This window comes from Trichomonas vaginalis, chromosome V (assembly GCF_026262505.1).
Source record: "Trichomonas vaginalis G3 chromosome V, whole genome shotgun sequence".
Taxonomy (NCBI): domain Eukaryota; phylum Parabasalia; order Trichomonadida; family Trichomonadidae; genus Trichomonas; species Trichomonas vaginalis.
Genome location: NC_067207.1, coordinates 15,785,156 through 15,807,580, shown reverse-complemented (window position 1 = coordinate 15,807,580; position 22,425 = coordinate 15,785,156). Strand labels below are relative to the sequence as shown.

Here is a 22,425-nt window from a genome sequence, read left to right as displayed (position 1 = left end):
AAGATTTTGTGTTCTTCTTCAAAATTTTATTTTTTTATTAAAAAGAATCTTTACAAAATATACATTTACTTTAATTAATATTTAAAAACGTGCTCTATCAAAAGTTCCAAAAATTCAATATTTTAGCTTTTCTGAGGTGTCACTTTTGATGAATTTCTGTTTACAACAGTCTAAATGCTCTGATTTTGGTATTTCAAACATTTCGCTTGTAAAGTTAACATAATCGTCTTTAATTCTATATGGTACATCATCAATTGGACCAAGACAAATATGAAACACTAAATAAAAATTGTATTTTTATTGCTGTTGGAAAATCTAACATATTATAAAAAATATGACTGGAAAAGAAATCTTGACATCCAAGTTATAAAAATTCGATTGCTTGAACAAATTTAAAAGAATGATAATAAAAATATTTATAAAATTTTCGAATTTAAATAAACGGATACTTTAAAATTCGAAAAGATAAAAAACATAAATAATATATAAAAGGAAAAAACACAAAAAATAAAAATCAAAAAATTATCTTATTTTTGTTCTTCTTTTTGTTCTTGTTGAGGTTGTTGAGGCTGTTGTGCTTGTTCCTGAGATTGCTGTTGCTGTTGTTGTTGTTGAGCAGCGGCTTCTTTCTTCTTTGAGCCTAGTTGGACCCAAACTTTGAGATTATCACTGACAGAATCAGCATTTACACTTAGAGCAGGGAATATTCTCTTTACAACGTTATACAAAGGCAAGCATATGAAGTTGTAGAAACCAATTTGTCCCTTTGGTTTATCTGCATTTTCTCTATCATTTAATGGCGAAGAAAGTCCTAAACCAAGCTTCTTTTCGTTATCTCCTTGTCTGAAGAATTCTTCGTTCAAAATATCGCACCATTTGTTTGCGAAATCGAATGGTCTTGATACATTTGAAATATCACTGACCTTCAACAATAATTGCATTGACAACAAGCGACAAGCAGGATCATTCATGTCGAATTTGCCAGAATCAAGTAATTCCTGGGCTTTCTGGACAATACTGAAGTGCAATTTCATATCAGTTGCTTTGATCATGTGAATGATAATTGTCCAAATTCTTGGAATGTCTTCTTCAGGAATTCCTGTGAAAATGTTTGTCTTTTCTTTGGAAATAATACCAATAGCAACTGTGCAATGGTAAACTTCGAGAACAGACATATCCTTGAACAAAATACCCAAAGGAAGTTGTGCTTTCTCGTTGTATTGGTTGTTAAATCCATTATGATTTGCATCATGACAAATTGTTGCAACCAAAATTGCAAGAATTTCAAATGGAGAGAAAACTTTGCTCAATTCTGCTTTCTCGAGCTGATAAACCATGAACTGAGTAACATCAACAGCATGCGTCCAGTTGTGATAAGGAATAACATTGTATGTTTCGCGGATAGTCATAATGAAACGATAAAGTAATCCGGCGGTTATATTGAATTTCTTCATCAAATCGAAGTGTTGGAAGAAATAGAAGAGCTCGGCGACTCTTTCATCTTCAGAGAAATCTGGTTGGAACACTTCTCTGAGAGTTAGTTTCTGCTGGATTTGTTCAGGCAGAACAAGTCTTTCAGGTATTTCACATTTCTTTTCTTCTTCAGGATTCAATGCGTTTTCTTCTTCTGTGCTTAATGTTGAACCAGCATCTGCTGCTAATTTGGCTGAGACGTTCTGGTTCTGAAGGGCCATGGCAGTGAAGGACGTGAAGAACTGGAGAAGGTTTAAGTCTGCTTTCGAGAAACCACTTGGTTTGTTGATCATTTCTGCAACACCAAGAACTTTTCCTTTGTTTGAAAGAACAGGATAAACAAGTAAATTAGTTACTCTTATTCCTAACTGCTGGTTCAATGTGTCATCGTATCTTGGATCTAATTGGACATTGTTAGATATTGCTCCTTCTTTGGCTTTACAACATGATGCGGCCAAACCGTTATCTATCGGCAGAAGAATTTGTTTATCAGTTCCCTCGTAGAGAATTGATTTAAGCATGTCTGCCTTTTCATCAAGAACGAAGACACCGGCTCTGTCTGCTCCGATAGAAAGTCTTGCCAGTTTCATGATATCCGAAATCAATAATGTCAACTTATCCGTCTTGCTTAATGAGAATGCGCATTCTACGACAGCTCTTAACCTCTTCGAATTGTCCAAACTCTCTTTGAAGAGCTTTGCATTTTCAATTGAAATTCCGCAAAACGCGTTGAAGACTTCGATGACTCTGGCATCATTCTGAGTGTAATTGCCACCATATTTGTTAACCATTTGGGTAACACCGATGGGTTCTCCAGCAGTATTTTTAATTGGAGCGGAAAGAATGGTTTCGGTCTTGTAGCCTGTCTCTTTGTCTGTTGTTGGGTCGAAATACTCGTTGTTGTAGGCGTCATTGATGATTAATGTTGTTCCATCTTTGACAGTCCGACCAACTATACCTCTTGTGACTGAAATATCAATGTAATTATCTAGACCAGTCTGGATTGTTGTAATTAACCTGTCTTTGGTATCATTCATCAAGAATAATGAGCAACGATCTGAATGTGTCAACATACGAGCTTTTTCTACAATGATATCGGATAATTTCTCAGTATTAAGCTCTTTAGAAACTTCCTGGACTGCAGAAAGGATTGTTGTCAGACCTTCTCTTTCCATTCTTCCGGCTTCGAGGTCGTCTTGTAATGAAGTAACGATATTTGAGTTCTTCACAGCCATAACAATCTGTGGAATCACTTCTTGGAGGACATTGACTTCATAATTTCCGAAAAATTGACTTTCTTGGCGGCCACGGAATATACAAGCCCAAATTATGTTTGTTTCTGCATCAAGATATGGAACACCAAGGAAAGGAAGGTCATCACTGCCATCTAAAGACTCAATAAAGGCATTATGTAATCTTGAGTTTGTAATGTTGACCATTTCATTGGCGCGAAGCACGTGACCGGCAATACCTGATGATAGAGCGTTCATCTTTGTCATTTTGTCTGTATATTGGAACATTTCTTTTGTTTTTGTATTTAATGACCATAATTCGAATGTCCTGGCTTTGAAAAACTGACAGATAACTGGACGGATGTTCTTCATGAAATCATTGTTGTTGACAACATTGAAAATTGACTCAGTAAATTTTGTCAAATTTGGCTTCGGGAAAATCCATTTACTGAGGAATGAGAATTTGTTTTGGAACCATTCTGAGAATTGTACATCATCTGATGTGAATGGTTCGCCATTAACTGGTCTAATAATCTCAACAACCAAAACAGGTTGATTTTTCTCGTTAAACAATGGGAAAACCAACGCTGGAGCATTGAGTGGTAATAACTTACTATCTGCCATTGGATGAAATGATGGATGAGCAGGAGGATTTGGAGAATTAATCGTCGTTTTTGAATAGAATGCGTAACCGACTAAACCAGACATAAGTGGAACTGTTTTAAGTGTTGATGGACTGTAAAGGAATCCTAAACTAGGAACGTTTTCCCAATAAATTACTTGTTTTGCCGCTAAGTTTGTGCGGAAGAATAATTCAATAGTATCACTAATGCTTTTGTTAAGTAGTTTTTCTAAGAATGAATCCATTAATGGATCGTAGTTGTTACCAACTGGAGATATTGGTTCGTTATTACGTGAAATTGGAGCAGTTTGGAGTTGTGGAGAAGGACTTCGCTGCTTAATTAAATCAACGCCAGGTGGAAGAATTTGGGGCGTATGAACTTGAATATTTTGTGATTTATTTTTTGGAGCACGAAAAGCTCTTCGTGGTATTGCAATTTTTTCTTTTTCTCCCATCTTGGAGTTCAACATCTCGCGCCGTTTTTGGTTGAGCTGAGTCTGAGGACGCTGCATCAATCAATCGACACGAAATAACGTACAAGCAATTTTACGATAGATAATTGCTACATATCATGATTATTTTCTATGATATATCCTATCGTGCACAAACAATGCAACTTTGTCTCTCCAATGTAGCAAAATAGTCATAATTTAGTTTATAAAATTTTTAATTAACATAAATATTGAGTTATGGATATGATGGTTCTCAATAATCATAGGAGTTAGGAATATCGAGCATAGTCACTTCTAAGTATCGCTTCAATAAGAGATTTCCAAATCTAACTTCCATTGAATTGAACCATATTTGTATAATATTCACCATATGAATCTAATCGAGATTATCTTTTTAGTATTAATCCATATCAATGAACTTAATTTTGAGATAAATTTTGATATAACGAATTTTGAATAAATGATTTTGTCATTTAAGAAACTACTCTTGAGTTCCTTTCTATATTCTCCTCGCAATAATCAAAATTCATCGTACAGTTTGGAAAATTCTGCTTTTGAAAAATTTTGAGATAATTACAAAAAAATTAAATGGACTACACAAAATGGAGCCCAAAGGAACTTGCTCAACAGCTTAAAAACCTTGGTTTTGAGGCATATGCACGAAATTTCCGAATTAATGATCTAAAAGGTTCGCATCTTCCATTTTTAACAGAAGAACACTTAAAAGAGATGGGAATTACTAAAATTGGACACAGAATATTACTTATGAAACGTATTAAACAGATAATTAATGGCGAAAATCCTACTCCCGTCCACTTATCTGGAGCACCTGCAAATCATGATTCACGACCATCCTCAACTTATAGTTCTTCTCCATCTACTCCTCAAGAAACTGAACATAATATCCCACAGAGGGTTATGCAGCGTCGCCAACAGCAAGAACAACAACAAACACAACAATCAGAAGAGGAATCTTCAAATCAATACGATTTAAGACAATCAGTTCATTCTAAATTACGTTACCTTAGTCAAAAACAACCAGAAGAAGATAATACAGCACAATTAAGTTCTCGATCTAGGAATTCTAGAATTCAACCAGCGCCAGAGAAAGAAACATTTAGTACAGCGGCTTCTAACTCGTCTGATGCAGGACAAACAGAAGGAGATGGAAAAGTTACTTGCCAATATTGCGGTAGAAGGTTAGCTCCTGATGCAGCAAGAAGGCATATTCCAGTATGTGCTAAAATTAGAGGAAAACTAATGAAAAAGTAAAATGTGTGTTTATTTTATTTCATAATTTTTAATTTTTAAGGGTGCACTTACGCCCCTATGACATATCCTTCAATTCAGATGTTTAAGGTTAATTTTCAAAGACGCTTCACGCCAGTTGTCAAAAATTTGAATCAAAGTCAGATGGGCGTAAGTGCAGCCTTAACAATTTTTTTTATTTTCAAAGTAAAATACTGGCCAAATGTCAGTCCTCTTTTAAAGTTGAATGCTAGAATATATATATATGTTTTTACACGATGAACATTATACAATAATCACCTTATATAGAAATACTAATCCTTTGCACCATGTGAAATAAGAAGTTCGGCTGTTTCTTTACTATTATAAATTGCTGCAATATGAAGAGCGGTTCTTCCATTTTCATCTTTTTCATTGATATTTGCACCATGTGAAATAAGAAGTTCGGCTGTTTCTTTACTATTATAAATTGCTGCAATATGAAGAGCGGTTCTTCCATTTTCATCTTTTTCATTGATATTTGCACCATGTGAAATAAGAAGTTCGGCTGTTTCTTTACTATTATAAATTGCTGCAATATGAAGAGCGGTTCTTCCATTTTCATCTTTTTCATTGATATTTGCACCATGTGAAAGGAAGTATTCGAGTAAGGATGGAATATCGAGCCATGCTGAATAAAGAAAGCATTTGTTAACATCATCAGTTTGATCAAAATAAACTAATAAAGATTCAAGATTATTGTCAATTCTACAGTATTCTAAATTGATTTCTATATTGTACTCATTCATCAAGAATGTAACAAAATCAATGTTGTGAGAAATAATTGCATATCTCATGCATTCTTCATTTGGTTCTTGATATTTCAAACATTCACTCATGATATCGGGATTTCCTCCTAAAAATGATAACTCAAGACATTTTTGAGTTATTTCTGAGTTAAATTTCGTTCTTAATAACTTGAAACAGCCAACTGCTCCATGGTAACAACATAATTCAAGTAATGTACATCCTACTTCAGAATATGGATATAAACTACTTTCAAGTGTTTGATCTTTATCAAATCCTTCTCTTTCAGTGAATGTGATGAATCTCTCTAAGTCATTATACATAATTGCTCTGTAAATAGTATCTTCTGTATAAATATCGAGATTTTTTAATTCATTTGTTTCGAAATTATCCGATTTGTTTAATTTAATTCCATATTCCCTGTAAAATAGGTATCCAACAGCTAATGAAACTTCTATTTCCTCGTTTACATGATAGTTATCATATATGAGTTTGGCGAAAGATAAATTAGCCCTTGTATAGCGATTTTTAAACGGAATTATATCCAAAATATCTTTGATTATATCTTGGGGACGATATTTCTTTGAATCAATCAATTCTGTTTATTTCTTCTTCATTTTCAGTTTTCAGCTGATACAATGCATTATATGAATCGATGTAGTATTTATGTATGCCTCGCAATTCACTGTATTTATTTGGGTGTGTGTCTTGGTCGGACATTAATTTTTTATATGGACACATTTCAATTTTACCATTTAAAACATCTTTAAATTCATTTGGAAAAATAAATGCTACATTATATCTGCGGAAAAACATTGATCACAAAAAGCATAACATGTTATTTTGAAGTTCTATTGAGATGAATAATGTTTGGTGATCTATAGTGTGAATACACAAACTTACAACATTTCTTTATGCTAAAAAATTAAATTTGATATAATAAAATTTCGGGCCTCAGGTGGCTACGCTTGCCCTTCTCGTAAGCATGCCACCTTCTGCAAAATAAATATTTATATTGATTATATGATATGAGTTCATTTAAACTCTCTGAAGTTTATGAAGAATTTTATAGTCATTTGTTTGGAAAACCATATGTGATGAACTCTGATTCTTAATATATTATAATAACTAAATAATAAGTTTTCTGTGAGTTTGAATGATAATTTGAAAAATTGATTTTTTTTGCTATGTGGTTGGCGCAAAGCACCAACCAAATAGCGAAGAATACTAATATATGCTTACTTAAAAAATGATTAAATTTCTGAACGGTAAAAAATATAAAAATAAGAATATCGTAGATTAAGGGTGCACTAAGGCCCTATGACAGGGCCTTCAATTCAGATGTTTAAGGTTAAATTTCAATAGCGCTTCACGCCAGTTGTCAAAAATTTGAATTAAAGTCAGATGGGCGTAAGTGCAGCCTTAAAAATCCGCAAAGTCTTCTTAAAATCTTTAATATAAACAGCGCTTCGTATTTTCCTTTTATTATATTGTAAATTTAGAGGCATATTGCCGATAAAATAACATAATTTTGATGATTATAAGATGCCTTTTGATATCATCATAAATTCTTAAGATATAAAGTATTAATACCTTTTGAAATAGAAAGAAAGTTGTAAGAAAAATCGTTATAGTTTTTGCATCATAAACATATTTACATGAAATACAAACATCAATTAAAAATTAATATTATTGTCGATTATTAATTAAAGATAATTGCGAAGCATACAACTGTCTGGTCAATTCTAAGAAATCACACTCCTCTTGCAATTCAGTGAGTCTTCTTTCTCTAGATTCAACTCTTGATTCCAATGAATTTGTCGTATCAACATCAGATTGAGTGTAACCAGGATTTGTTGATCTATTTAAAGCATCCGACATTTCAATCATTTTGGATCTCATATATTTTCTGCGGAGTTTGAGCAATTCCAATTTCGCAGCATTTAATGTATCTCTGCGTTTGCGAATCTCGATGATATCTTGTCTTCTTTTTTGAATTTCTTCTTGTGCAGCCTTTATTTTTTCGCTTATTTGATTGCATCTTCTATCATAAAGGTCAATCCTTTGCAAAATCTGTTTCGAACCATTATCTGGAAGGTAATTCATCTCATTTAACATGTTTTGTAGCATTGCCTTCTTTAATTCGAGATCCTCAACTTTACCAAATGTTTGATCTCTCTTCATTTGTGCTGCAGTCAATTGAACATAAGCTTTTTCTATTTTTATTTGCTCCAATTCAGTTTTTTCAAATGTTTTATTGCGTTTTTCTTCAGCATCTGATAAAGTTACTTGTAATTCATCAACTTTTTCTATGGCTTCTCTGATTTGTTTATCTTTTTCTTGGTTCAAATAAATTAAATTATCTCTTTCAAGAGTCTTTTCTCTTATTTGTTGATTGAGATTTTCTAATTCATTATCTTCATCTTCGGAGTTATCAGGTTTGCTCTGATCTGGAATAACAGAAAAAGAAATTTTTTGAGTCAATCTTAATTTATCTGAAAAATCTCGTTTTTTACGCTCAAGTGTGTATAACCTAGCACCAATATCTTGAGGTTCAGCGTATTTCTGTATTGAATTATAAAAAGCAATATCACTCGCGCTATCAGTGTCACTAATGAGATCTGCATTTGCCAATACCTCGCTATGTATGTCACCGGTACGAGAATTAAGTTTGTCAGATTTTGTTGCCTTTTTAATTTTTTTCTTCAATTCGTTAAGTTCTTCTTTCTTCTCTTCGATGAACTTTTTAGCTGATTCATTAGCTCCTTTATCTCCACTAATCAGAATTTGAATAATTCCTGTTTCTGTTTCCATATCTTTATTATTTTTTTGGAGAACTCCTACTCTACCTTTTAAGGCAGTTAAAGCATTTGTTGTAGTCTCATCATTAAACGTTTCTGTGAAATTATATGACATCATTTCGTTTTGATTGCTAGTATATTTTCTTATTTCTGCTTTAATTTCAGAAACTTTTGCCTTCTTTTGAAATATTTTTACTTTCATACTCTCTATTTCGTTTTCTATTAGCAAAATATCTTCTTCTAATTTATCGTTTTGATTATTTAACTCTTGTATCAGATTTCTCTCATGTTCTATCTTACTTCGTTTATGGCGTAGGCGGCGAGAACTTCTCATCGTTGAAGATTCTGGAGCTTGCACGGAAAACGATTCATTCATAAAATTTTTTATGCAAATATTTGACATAAAACCAAATGCCCAAAAAATCCACCCTTGTTGATATTCAATCCATATCTATTCCACCAGTGTTTATGGAATATCAAGAAGTATCGGATTTCATATGGAACGATTCAAGATACTGTAATGATAATGAAAAATTTATGGATTTTTTAGTACCCAGAATCAAAACCGGAAAAGTTACATTAAATTTTGTTTTACATCTTCTTGATGTTGTTTCCACAGCAAGAGAATATCAAAAAATCATATCAAAGGTTAGAGATCAAATCAACCAAGATTTTAATGTGAAAATTAATAAAAACAACGATTATTTATTTAAAAGCTATGACTTCTTTGATATGCCGTTTCTTCATGATCAAGAATCCGTTCCCGAAGACAATGTTGAATATTATGCAAAGAAAAATGATCAATATAATGCTGACGAAGAACTTTGCAAAGTTTGCCATCGTGGACATATCAATTGCTTTAAATATTTATTGCTTAATGGAGCTGAGCTCAAAAATGTCCACCTTTTTTATGCAATAATTGGAGGAAACAACGAGATCATTAGAACAATTTCAGATCAAATCACAGACTTTAAAATTTTTATTGAACTAGCAATGAATGTCAATAGAAACGATTTAGCAGATTGGTTCATTGAAAGGACCTCAAAGAAATTTAATATAAAATGCGCGTCACCCCTTTATTGTTGTAATTTCAAAGCTTTCCAATATCTTTATTTAAAGAACAAATCATTGTTTAGTACTAATTTATTGAAATGGTATTCATATGAAGTTAATCCGCTTTCTATTGCTGCTGGACTATTCCAGTCTATTGACATCTTAAACGAATTCTCAACATATAAAGATTTTACTGCTAATCATCCAAATCATGAAATAATTAAACCAATATTACCAGATGCAGTTTTATTAGGTAACATGGAAATTGTTAGATGGCTTGTTGAACATGGAGCAAAAAGCAATAAAAGCTTGAAGGCAGCTTTGAAATCAAAGAATTATGATATACTCAAGTATCTTGTAAGCAAAAGTTTTAATATCAACTACATCAAGCCTGATAAAGGTGAACCATCAGTTTCAGCCATAGCTATTGAAGATCATCCAATAGAAATAATAAAATTCCTTCTTGAAAATGGCGCAGATCCAAATTATAATAAAGACATGATCATTGCAGCGGCTCAAAGAGGCGATATTGAAATATTTAAACTTCTTATCCAGTATGGAGCCAAATATGACATCACATGGTTTCATTTTAAAGCTTATTACGCTCAAATTTTAATTATTCAATTCAATATTATTATTCATGATCAAATTCATTATCAATAATCATAGAATTCAATTTAATTCATAATAAAATTCAATATATTCATATTGCAGTCCATTAACAATTGCATGCCTCTGTACCAGATATAATATCGTGAAATACATATTAGAACATGGTGTAAAGAATATTAATCAAGTATTTATTCACTTATAATTTCATCAAATTTATCTTTATTTAATACAATTCATTATTTTTTTCATACAAATAGAGATGATTATCGATTCATAGGTAGAAATATCCAGGATGCAATTATTCATTATAAATCATGAAATTCATTATTATTTTTATATGACACCATTATTTTACGCAATTCAAGGGCATGATTTGGGTATTATTGAGTTACTTCTAGCCAATGGTGCTTCCCCATCCATAAATATGAAGTGTTCAATACGTGGTAAACCACCCCGCGAAATTACTGCTATTGAATATGCAAAAATACATTTTTATGGAAATTATGAGATATCAATATTATCATCATATTTGAAAGGCCAATAATAGACACATTCACTTATCTAATTGATGATTAAATATGAAATTAATGTGAAAAATCTAACCAATCGATATTATCATCATAATCAATAGACAAATAATAGACACATTCATCCATTCATCTAATTGACGAATAAAAATTTCATATCTTGTGAAAAATCTAACCAATCGATATTTATCGTATATATAATGCGCTTAGATGAACCGATAAGCTTCATTAAACCAAGACATAATGACTGTGAGAGTGAGAAATTTTTTGATGGGATGCTGATCAAAAATTTTTGTTCTCTGTGAGGTGAGATCAAGTGTCAAATTGTTCGTCATTTCAATGGGAAGAAAGATTGTCCTCGTTACTGGCGCTACTAGTGGCATTGGTGAAGCCTGCGCACGCAAGTTTGGCCTTGCTGGATACTCAGTCATCTTAAATGGACGTAATCCAGAGCGCTTAGAAAAAATCAAGAACTTTTTGACTGAAAATAAAGTCGAATGCATTACATTACCATTCGATGTTCGTGACAACAAGGCTGCAACAGCTGCTGTTCAGTCATTACCAAAAGAGTGGCAAGAAATTGATGTACTCATCAACAACGCTGGCCTTGCACTTGGTCTTGAAAAGGAATACGATCTCAAGCCAGAAGATTGGGATGCAATGATTGACACAAATATCAAAGGTTTGCTTACAATGACACATCTCATCGTTCCAGGAATGGTTCAACGCAATCGTGGCCACATCATCAACATTGGCAGTGTTGCTGGTGATGCAGCATACGCTGGCGGCAACGTTTACTGCGCTACAAAGTCTGCTGTCAAGGCTTTGTCTGATGGCTTAAGAATCGACTTAGCTCATACAGCTATTCGTGTCACAAACTTAAAGCCAGGTCTTGTTGAGACAAACTTCAGCGTTATTCGCTTCAAAGGCGATGAAGAACGTGCAAAGAAAGTTTACCAAGGAATTCAGCCACTTACAGGCGATGATATTGCTGACACAGCATTATATGCTGCTCAGGCACCACCACACGTCCAAATTGCTGAAGTTCTTATCCTTGCTACACACCAAGCAAGCGGATCTGTTATCCATCGTGAATAAACTAGTACAAATCGTCAATTATTTATCACTACAAATAGAAAACTACTTACTAAAGCGTTAAAATATCTTTTTGATTAGAATATCCAAATGATTTTTTTAATTTTCTATGGAATTATCTATAAAAATCAAGTAATCACATGATAAATCAAGATTTATAGAACGGATTAGATATAATTAGTTCATTTTGCTTTAAAAATAAGATCTAAATTTGTAATTTTTCATTAAAATCTTGTATTTATGCTACGATTTTAATGTTTAGCATAAGTCTAAATAAATTCTAGATAATGTATTGGCCTACTCTGTTTGAAAATTTATAATGAAATCCACAAAATAGATTTTGTCGCATACTATAAATGTTCAATGTTTAGCATGAAACAGATAAAGATATAAGATCAATGTCACTTGAAACTGATTTCAAATAATGTAAAGATTATTTTTCCTTCGATTTAGCCAGTTTTGGAGAACAAATATGAAAATACACGTACAAACAAATAGAATACATATGTTTAATTTTTTCAAAAAATCCTTCATAATGACTGAGGAATCCCGGAATAAAGAGGAGCGAATTCCAATTCCTCAGGCAAAGTCAAACGATCGCAATGAACTCAAAAAGTTTTGTCAAGCTCTTGAAACTACACCAGATTCTCCAGATTTGTTATCAACAGCTTTGGAATTATTAGACGGATTTTCTCCTGATGATGTTAATAAATGCCAAGCTCCAATAACTAATTCTGCTTTCTCTGGAACCATAACTCTTGTCAACAAGTCAAAACCTTCAATAGTTCATTCTACAGCGCTCGAAGTGATTGAATTGTTAAGAATTCCATGCTCAGACAGCATAATTCTATCTCAGTTATTCGAGAATCTTGGCAGAGATCTTGAATATCTCGACATTAAAACACAGGGATACATAATTAACATTTTGAAAAACACAATTGACTCGACCAGCCAAGATAATCTCGCCAAAACACAAAAAATATTCAACCTAACATGCCAGATCGGTCAAATCCTATTCAAACAGTTCCAAAAACCTCTACACGAGCTTCCAGATTTTATATTCACACATAGCATATCAATCTTGCAAATTATTACGCGATCGCTCTTGTGGAAGGGCACGGAACAGATATCAATTCCTACGTTGATGATTACAGAAATTTCAAAAATCTTAACCATGCAGCTAAACCAACCAAATATTTGTGCTCAGCAATTGTTTATTACTCTGAAGCACAAAGCAATAAACATTATGTCGCTCAGGCCAAAGATGTTTAATATTCCCGAAAATACAGTTGCAAACCTCTTAATTACTTTACTAAATGAGGTTTCACAAAGCTCCTTTACACAGTTTTTCGAAATATTTAATGATATCCCTGCTTTATTCACAAAATATCCGCCGGATGCGTTAACAATACAGAATCTTCGCCGTCTTATCCCATTGATCACTAAAAGGTCTGGGATTTACCTTGAAGAGTCCAATTACTACGCAAAATTCATGAATCAAATTATAAAAATGGATTCGGACGCTACGCTTGAGAACTCTTACATTTCTTACGCTATATCATTACTACATTCAACGGAATTCAAAATACAAGAGCGCCTCAAACTTTTCCAGACATTAACAACAAAATTAAAACCTGTAACGACAACTACCGAACAATTCACACATTTGATACGACAGATACTCTTCGACTTCATTGACGAATTTTACGACACTGTAGATCAGCTAGAAAAAACAGAATTTGAAAATTTCGATTTACAATACAGTTCCGACGTACAAGCCATTGGAGAATCATTCCTATCATACATAGATATCATAAAGATATTCTTTAAACTACCAGATTCTTCAAATCCGATATATGAATATCAATATCAAGGAAGAATCCAAGAAGTCAGTGATTTCACGCAAACAATATCCAAATGTATCGAGTTCATACACAAATACGAGAAATGCTACAAGAAAGTCCTTCAATTTGCGCAAACTCCGATTCATTCTCCAGAAAAAGACCGAAAACTTACACAAGCTCTCTGGACAGCAGCTGTACAAGCAAACAAAGACTGCGAGAAGGTCCAAAGAGCTTACAATTCCATGGTTCAATTATTATTCACCAAAATCTTCGAAGTCGTTCAAAAAGGCATGTTGAGATCGATCTGGGATTTATATTTCAAGACGATTTTCTCAAAAACTCCCATAATTGACTTCGATCAAAATATTGCAAAATTATATCTTCTCAGTCCTGATCTTTTTGCTGTTCTTTTGACTTCCTTCTGCACGTCGATCAATGTTATACGTTCAGGAAAGAACTTGATTGAGATATTAAAGTATATCCAAAATTTCCTTGACACATTAACAAATATCTCCAAACCAACGCAAAGACCAATTATTACAAAGCTCATACCGAAGTTCCTGAGCCTTATCAAGAACTACACGTTCACTTATTCCACTTACAAGTATTCAATAAAAGTAATAGAGAGTTTATTCAAATTTATGACGACATTAGGCATAGAAAACAAGTTTGTAAAAGAGCAGAAGATTGTTACCGGTATACTAAACCCAATCCTTGCGTTTGGATCCATTTCTATCTCTATTTTGGATTTCATTTCGTATTGCGGAAATTCAAACCCTATTTTTTACTCTTTTCCTGTTGTAACCGATGTTGTTATACTTGCTACAAGCACGAACATCGAGAAAAGCGTTGAATTACTGGGCGAAATCCACAAAAACCAGCCAAAACAGCTCCAAAGATCCGAAATTGTCTCTAATTTACTGAATATTTTGGTCAATCAGCTGGAAAACATGCATGGAAGGACCAAAAATATCTCTTTAAAGATAATTAGAGACATTTACCCATTGGCTGAATTAAATGAAGAATTTAAATTCCCAGATTCTTCATCTATCATTGAAATATCGAACCAAACTAAGAAGATTCCAATTGACTACTCAACACTGCTTAAATCTTCTCTAAAATCTCTGTTGGAAGACGCAAACAACAAAGTTGCTCAAAATTTAATTTTGAATTTGGTCAAAACTAACTTCCAAAGCGACCATTTCACCCAGAACTATAGAGAGCAGCTCGCAGGATTGTGCATACACCCGTTTACAACACTCAAAGACAGAATTGACGTATTTGAGAATATATTATTACAAATTTTAGAAGAATTCCCTGATAATCCTATAGTACAAGCACATGTATTGATCAGTTCGTACCAATCAAAGCCATTTGACTCAATACACAAAAGAATTTCTCTCAAAATTAATTCAAAAGAGAAATTTGTCACTTTTTCAAATGAAATTATATATATTATTGATTTAAAGTACTACAACATTTCGATTGTTATCAAGCAAGTACTTAAATTCATCAGGCACATGATAAATGAAGAAAACATTGATGTTTTGAGTTACGCAAACATTATTGCGACAATTGCTCCCGAAATGACGAAAGATGAACCGAATTTGTCAAAGAAACAGACAAATCTACAAGAATTAAATGTATTCAGATCATGGTTCTGTAAGTCCATCATTCATTGCCATAATTTATATCTCAAAAATCCGAAAAATTTGACAGAAATTTTGAATTCTATCAAAAATTCATCGGAATACATCGTGATTTGGATCTACGGAGAAGTCATTTACAACTCAGAGATAACACCGGATATTTTACAGTTTTATAATGAATGTTTAGAAAATATGAAAAATGATATTTCTCAGGTGAAATTTTCGAGAAGATTGGGAATAATTTTGAGATGTTTTCCAAATTTGATTTCACAAAATTTGTCACTTTTCAAAGAATTTTGTGAAAAAATCAACAAATTAAATTTGGTGGAATGTGCATTGAACATATTACCACCATTGATAGACAACAAGATCTATAATATGTCCATAAATTTGGTGGCAATCCTCAAATCAATTGATGCAAGAGCCCCAATTTTTGTCAGAATTCCTGCAATTCAAATTGTCAAAAATTTGTATCAGAATTGTCAACAGTACACAAGTTTAATTGACAATTATATTAACCAGACATGGGATGCATTGATGCAGAAACCTGAAATAATAGTTAAATTGCCTGTAATCAATACTTCAAACCTTCACCAATTATCTGAATTGTTTTCTGAAATAATTCCTGAAAAAATCACTTCACTTTTCGTTCAAATTTTCGGTAATTGTTTGGCCAATGCCAAAACAATCAGGAATGATCAGAATAACATGACAGATGTCATTAGTGCTGTTTCTAATGTTCTTAAAACGTTTACGAGTTCATTTTTTGTTTTTAATTATCTTAAAAACAAAAACCAATTGATACAAGCGATTTATTCCATTGTTAACTTGTTTGAAGGAATAAGTTTGATGACGAACATGACAAACAATAGATGTGTTGCTACTTTTATCAATAGAGATCCTGTTTATTTCTTCAAAATGTTTTTACAAGAAAAAGAAGTTCACTTCACTTCACTTTTGAATTTAATTATTTCAGAAAAGAGAATGAGGAAGTTTAGAGAACTTGTTGTTGAAAATGCTGACCATGTTTTGGCTGGATCAAATAATCCAGAAATTATTTCAATTGTTTGTCAAAGTTTGGCAGAAAAAAGTGACAAAAATGTTGACAAAACTTTATTGCAAAGAATCCAAAGTGAAATAGAGAAATTCTCAACCAATTTCCAAACATTTAATGATTTAACTTTTAAGTGTATTTTGAAACATTTCAGTTTATCCAATTTATCTTTGTTTTTAGAAATTTCTCAACAAGTTTTTCAACTCAAAAACAGTTATTTAGTTAATTTAGTCACCAGAGAATTTATTTATATTTTGAACAGACAAAACTTCGATTTCGAATCATTTTATAACTTCGAAGTCAATGATGAAATAATCAGACATTTCATTTTGTTGTTTTCTTTCAATTTCGTCAAAAAATATCCACAAAAACTCACTGAATATTTGGATAAAATTACAGATAATATGGGTATTTACGGACAAGCAAGATTCATGGTACTTCTTTTCGATAAAAAAGTTCAAATTCCTGATTTACAAAATCGAATTTTGTCACTTTTTGAATCAAGTAAAAGTGACAATGAAAAAATATCTGTTTTAAGTTTATGGAGTCGTTCGCCGCCATTAGAGAAATTCTGTGAAATCTTTAAAGTTTATATGACTTATTTGATGTCATTGACAACAACGGAATTAAATGAAATATTCAAGAACTTGAAGATTCCTTTAGAAGCTGATTATAAATCTATAATAAATAGTTTGCAAAATACTGCAGATCAAACAAGAGGAAATTACAAATTGACATGGTTTTATTTGCAGATTATTTCGAATAACATGGAATTCTTTGGTTCTCACATGGATGATTTATATAAATATTTGTTAGAAACAGCTTTGGTTTTCACATCAATTAAATCATACCAAAGATTGAATCATTACATAAGATATTGTCCGTATTTGTCATCTATTTTGATTGAAAACTCAAATTTGCCTGTAGAAAAAAGAGGAATTTTGACAAGATATACATTACATATTCTTAAATTTGCTTTTGATTTAGTGTCATCGAACCAAGACTACTTTAGATTGCTTGGTCCTGAAGTTTTCCCATCAATTGAGAAACTGTGCAAATCATTTGATTTACCACAATATTTCCCTGACACAATTTTTGACAATTTAAAGAATATGTATTCTAAAATACAAACATATAATCCTAACCAAATGCAGACATTAAATCAGATGCAGCAGCAACAGAGAACTCAGGAATTAATGATATTCGATACTTATTTGGCAACTTTGAAAAATGTTTTGTCTTCTTACGCGACAAATCCAAATTTCAAGTTGAATGAGAACGTCGTTCCTTTCTTAGTCGAACTTTCTAATCATAGTTCTGCAAGGATTTGGATGAACGCTTGTTACGCTTTACAAAATATCTCAATTTTACCTATCGTCACGGAAAAATTAGTGGAAATTTGGCCAACATTAAAAGATCGCCAAAATGAGAGAATATTTAATATTATCTGGCCTACGAAGCAAAGTAGATCTATAAGGTATTCATCGCTAATGAAACAGTTCATGGAAATTCTTGAAAATACTGAATGGTTTACATTTCCGTCACTTTTTGCAAATGTTTCAACAATGATGTTTTCAATGTTGACGAAAACTACTGAGCAAACAATTACTAATCTAGTGAATTTAGTTGATAAGACAATTAAGGATCTTTCATCGCAAAAGAATAGATGTATTTGCTTCTTGATTGTTTCTTATTTATTAACTTTGCCGACCAAATATTCATCATATGTTTATCATTTGTTTAATGATGAAAAATTCATTTCTGAATATTTCAACAGTTTGCCAAAGTGTTTAATCGACCAAATAATGAATGATAAGCTCAAACAAAACTTGATTAATCATTTAGATAATTTGCAATCATCTGATCTCCAGAAAACATTAATTTCTTACCAAATTGAAAATCAATCTTCTCCTTTGATTTTATCTGCAAAAATTTTACAAAATATTTTGACAACAAAAAGTGACAATTATACGTTACTTGACAGTTATCGTGTTTGCAGATTCTTCTCTAAATCAGATTTAGGATTAATACTCAAACATTCCCTAAATGATTACGATAAAACAGAACTGATATGTGATATGAAACGAGGAATTTCCATTTGCCAAGGAATTTTAGGAGATTGGACTGAATATGATTTTACTAAGACTTCTGATTATTTAGATCAAAATAAATTGATCATAGAAGAACCACTGATTAATTTAAGACACTTTTATTATGATAGAAGTCTTTCTTCTATTCCTAATTATCCAAAAATAGCAAGTGAAGTGTGCAGCGGTTTGTTGAAGTCACAAGATTTACATGTATTCAAAATTTGTATGGAATATTTGTATGGTGATGGATTATCACTACAAAGTGTTGAGAAATCAACAAAAGGATTGTCAAAGAAAGTTTCTGAGTTCGTGACAAATGAATCTTTACCAGAATATTTAGTTTTCAGAGAATTACGGCGGTTATGTAAATCGTCGAATAAATTATCGAACTTTGATTTCTGGTACAAATTCCCAACAGGCTCCAATTTGATCTTGCAGCAGAAATACAAGGAAATGAGAGAGAATTTGATTCAAATGGCAAATAATAATGCTCAGGTCACAAATTTATATAAAAGTGACATAATTTTGAGAAGAAGATTAAATAAAACGTTATTAAGTCATTTGTCAAGTGAAATGAAACAAGTTAGATATTCAGAACTCTCTGCATCATCAATGATTTATTACATTTTATCGTCAAATGACAAAAATGACGAAATCATCAAAAATTGTCAAAAATTAATTGAAAAATGTCTTGTAAATAACGCGAAAAGTGATGCAGCATTTCTAGCTTTCTATTCATTGATAGAGAAACTAACAGATGTTGAAATCAAGGATGTTCTGACAACTGCTCAAATTCCATTTATTTGGTCTCAAATTCTCTTTGAAAAAGTGTCAAAATTGACTTCACCTGAACAATATTTACAGTATTTCCATAACGGATTTAGATTCCTCTTCCCTGTTAATGGAATCAATATCCAAGAAGAAAATTCTATGAACACAAAAATTATGTTGGAAAATGTGATAAAAGTTTTGATAGAAAAAGTGACATTTTCTGAATCCGACCAATTAATTTTAAGATATAATTTACAAAATACATTTTGTCCAATGTATGAATTTTCTGACGGAACGGTTAACCGATTATTTCTATCGTTCGAAAACCAGAAAATCAAATTAACTCTTCTTTTGAACAACGGAAAGAAAATCAATTTCATTGTTTCAAAAGAAAAAATTTCTGATGCCAAAAACGTCACTTTTTCGAGATTGATTTCTAAAGTTTTCTGCCAAAGTCCAGGATCATTTTCGAGAAAACAAAATATCGCTGCTTTTGACACTTATCAGATTTCTGACGGTTTTTATTTGACAAAAACGAACTGTGACACTTTTCATGATTTGTCACTTTTGCCAAATGAAAAATGCGGATTTAATGGGAAGAAGGAATATTTCGAATGGTTCACATTATTTGGATATAGATTTTCTGCATTGATTTCTCTTCATTTTGCAAGAGACAGCAAATTTAATTCGGAGAAATCAATGATTGACATGAAACATTGTTCGATTGTTTCTCCTTCTTTTTGCGAAAAACATAAATTTGTTTTCGAACTGAAAGGAATCTACAGAACAATTATGACAAGTCAGGGATTGAACGGTCCATTCAGAGCTGGATTTATTTCAGCAATTGACGCAGTTATGTATAAGATGGCGAAGTTTATGGCCACAGGAATTTCATTTTTCGGAGATGACGACGACAAGTCACAAGAAATCGAAGAAAGAGTCAAATCTGTTTCTCTAAGAAACGCAACAAATACAGAAGAAGTTACACAGATACAAGAGCGAGTTAACAAACTAATACAATCTGTGAAAATTATATAAAATGTTTTAATTTTTATTATATTTTTTTCATTTCATTTTTTTTTCTTCACTCGATTTTGTTTTAACGATCTGGTATTAAATAAGCAAATAATTTGATAATTATATGATGATCTTTGAGCGCATTTTCAATTCATTAAGTTATCATAATAATATCTTTTTTTTTCTCATATTATGAGTGCACTTACCACTTTCTGACATTCTCTCAATTAATTTTTTTGACATCCAAACTTTTTATCCCAATTTTCTAAGGTAAGAAGATATTATTTTTGGTCGGGAAAAAGTTATTATAAATCATTACGTAGCACCTAGTATGATTGCTATACTTTATTTGATAAAATAATAAAGATAAATTGATTTTGTTAGTGCATGTCATAAAGTGGTAAGTGAACCCTTAAGGTTAAATGAATTAAAAAATGTATATTATTAGTATGATACTTATTTTATTGGAGAATTAGTGAAAAGAGCAAATAAAAGATGATATGAGAAATGTAGATAACAAACAGAGAAACAAGAAGGAAGAGATAGTTTGTCTAATATAGTAATGACAAGTTTACCGTTGCCTTCCCAAACACCTGGGATGTTAACAATGTCATAGAAAAGATATCCATCCGTTTTTCTGAAGAAGTATGGACGTTCATCTGTTATGTTGAAGAAAGGTCCTTTCGCTGCAATATTTCCATCTGGGATATCTGCATCTTCTGACAAAACCCACGAACTTCCTCCTCCTGAACCTCCATTTCCATTATGACTTGCAAATCCTCCAAACCATCCACTTCCTGCACCTGGTCTGTCAGTGCCACCTTCATATTCCTTGACTCCAAAATCGCTTTTTGATCCAAATTCTTGTGCAGATTCGCCTGAACCAAATGTAAATCCTGAAGTGGTATTTGCTAAATATCGTGATATATACTTGCCATTAATCCAAAAACCTTGTGCTGTTTGCCCGCCTCCAGATCCACCAGATCCATCATCATCTCTCATATAGTCGTTATTATTAGGATTAAAGTTATCAGAACCACCTCCACCACCGCTCACAATCACGCGATGCCAGAGATCATTTTCGAAAAATTTGACAGCGGTTTGACCACCTCCACTCCCATCTCCACAAGCAATATCCGTTGAATAAAAATTAAATGAGAAACTACCACCACCATACCCGCCATGAACCATTTCATTAATATTAAAATTGGAAGTTTTACTTGTAATATTAAATAATCCATGGCCACCTATCGTTGCATAAGCAGTGATTTTCTTATTTATCTTTATTGTACCAGAGATATAACCCCCAGCACCACCTCGATTTCCGATTTTTCGGCAAACAGTATTTCCTTTAACTGACTTGACAACTTCATCTGGAAGACAATTTCCATCTTTGTCAATGAAAGATGACACGTGTGCTTCTTTAGCGCCACCTGATGGACCATAGAGTTCAAATTTATATAATCCTCTAGATAACTCAATTACATAATCAGTACAATCATCAGAGGAATTACAAGATTAGTTAAATTCATATGCACTATTTGATGTATCCTTTGTGACTTTTGGGGTCCATTTTCTTTGATCTTCTAAAGAATATGTTAATATTAAAGACCATTCTTTACAATAGTCGTCAAGTGAAGTGATAGTATTAAAAAACAGTTAATAGTTTTTAGTATTATTTAATTTTATTAATATAATCCTTATGAGATGTTATTTCATTGCATAGGGATCCTCATTTTTAATTAATACTCAGGCGAACCAATATTGATTTGACAATTTTTTGATCCAAGAAATGATTTCATAATATATATTATTTTTAATCTTAAACTATATTCTTAATAACTAATACATAAGCATGCTTGATTCTTGGAGAGACAGCAAATTTAAATAATTATTGTTCATTTAAATTTATTTCATGTTTATTTTAGAAGGACCATCGAGCTCAAATTTATATAATCCTCGAGCAAGTTCAATAATATAATCAGTTCATTCATAAGATGAATTGCATGGAATGTTAAACACATATTTTCTTTTAGGTTTATCTTCAGAGACATTTGTATCCCATCTGACATCATCAACTAAAGAATATGCTAATATCT

At 32.1% G+C, this 22,425-nt stretch overlaps 8 protein-coding genes across 8 annotated transcripts, besides 8 other annotated features; 4 read left to right on the top strand and 4 right to left on the bottom strand.

Annotated features, from left to right (window-relative positions):
• Positions 1–130: 130 nt before the first annotated feature.
• Positions 131–168: a mobile genetic element.
• Positions 131–168: a terminal%2Cinverted (terminal inverted repeat of Banshee-A3 transposon ID:TVAGG3_0343890).
• A 275-nt stretch (positions 169–443) lies between these two features.
• TVAGG3_0343880 (cyclic nucleotide phosphodiesterase family) lies at positions 444–3,854 on the bottom strand (the record flags this gene model as incomplete). Its single annotated transcript, XM_001323159.1, has 1 exon — positions 528–3,839. The coding sequence occupies one exon, from the start codon at positions 3,837–3,839 to the stop codon at positions 528–530; it is 3,312 nt and encodes a 1,103-aa protein (XP_001323194.1).
• Positions 3,855–4,356: 502 nt separating this feature from the next.
• TVAGG3_0343870 (somatostatin receptor binding) lies at positions 4,357–5,051 on the top strand (the record flags this gene model as incomplete). The annotated part of the gene is made up of 1 exon (XM_001323160.1): positions 4,368–5,051. One exon carries the CDS (start codon positions 4,368–4,370, stop codon positions 5,049–5,051), a length of 684 nt encoding a protein of 227 aa, XP_001323195.1.
• Positions 5,052–5,087: 36 nt separating this feature from the next.
• Positions 5,088–5,214: a mobile genetic element.
• Positions 5,215–5,341: 127 nt separating this feature from the next.
• On the bottom strand, positions 5,342–6,136 carry TVAGG3_0343850 (protein kinase protein; the record flags this gene model as incomplete). The annotated part of the gene is made up of 1 exon (XM_001323161.1): positions 5,342–6,136. The coding sequence occupies one exon, from the start codon at positions 6,134–6,136 to the stop codon at positions 5,342–5,344; it is 795 nt and encodes a 264-aa protein (XP_001323196.1).
• Positions 6,137–7,113: 977 nt separating this feature from the next.
• Positions 7,114–7,239: a mobile genetic element.
• A 201-nt stretch (positions 7,240–7,440) lies between these two features.
• Positions 7,441–9,007, bottom strand: TVAGG3_0343830 (uncharacterized protein; the record flags this gene model as incomplete). The annotated part of the gene is made up of 1 exon (XM_001323162.1): positions 7,503–8,990. The coding sequence occupies one exon, from the start codon at positions 8,988–8,990 to the stop codon at positions 7,503–7,505; it is 1,488 nt and encodes a 495-aa protein (XP_001323197.1).
• An 8-nt stretch (positions 9,008–9,015) lies between these two features.
• On the top strand, positions 9,016–10,930 carry TVAGG3_0343820 (Ankyrin repeat family; the record flags this gene model as incomplete). The annotated part of the gene is made up of 1 exon (XM_001323163.1): positions 9,152–10,330. The coding sequence occupies one exon, from the start codon at positions 9,152–9,154 to the stop codon at positions 10,328–10,330; it is 1,179 nt and encodes a 392-aa protein (XP_001323198.1).
• Positions 10,931–11,134: 204 nt separating this feature from the next.
• Positions 11,135–12,333, top strand: TVAGG3_0343810 (oxidation-reduction process; the record flags this gene model as incomplete). Its single annotated transcript, XM_001323164.2, has 1 exon — positions 11,146–11,904. One exon carries the CDS (start codon positions 11,146–11,148, stop codon positions 11,902–11,904), a length of 759 nt encoding a protein of 252 aa, XP_001323199.1.
• Positions 12,334–12,436: 103 nt separating this feature from the next.
• On the top strand, positions 12,437–20,347 carry TVAGG3_0343800 (uncharacterized protein; the record flags this gene model as incomplete). Its single annotated transcript, XM_001323165.1, has 1 exon — positions 12,437–20,347. The coding sequence occupies one exon, from the start codon at positions 12,437–12,439 to the stop codon at positions 20,345–20,347; it is 7,911 nt and encodes a 2,636-aa protein (XP_001323200.1).
• Positions 20,348–20,516: 169 nt separating this feature from the next.
• Positions 20,517–20,549: a mobile genetic element.
• Positions 20,517–20,549: a terminal%2Cinverted (terminal inverted repeat of tvBac_53III transposon ID:TVAGG3_0343790).
• A 164-nt stretch (positions 20,550–20,713) lies between these two features.
• Positions 20,714–20,742: a mobile genetic element.
• Positions 20,714–20,742: a terminal%2Cinverted (terminal inverted repeat of tvBac_53III transposon ID:TVAGG3_0343780).
• Positions 20,743–20,782: 40 nt separating this feature from the next.
• Positions 20,783–21,517, bottom strand: TVAGG3_0343770 (glycine-rich protein family; the record flags this gene model as incomplete). Its single annotated transcript, XM_001323166.2, has 1 exon — positions 20,783–21,517. One exon carries the CDS (start codon positions 21,515–21,517, stop codon positions 20,783–20,785), a length of 735 nt encoding a protein of 244 aa, XP_001323201.1.
• Positions 21,518–22,425: the final 908 nt, after the last annotated feature.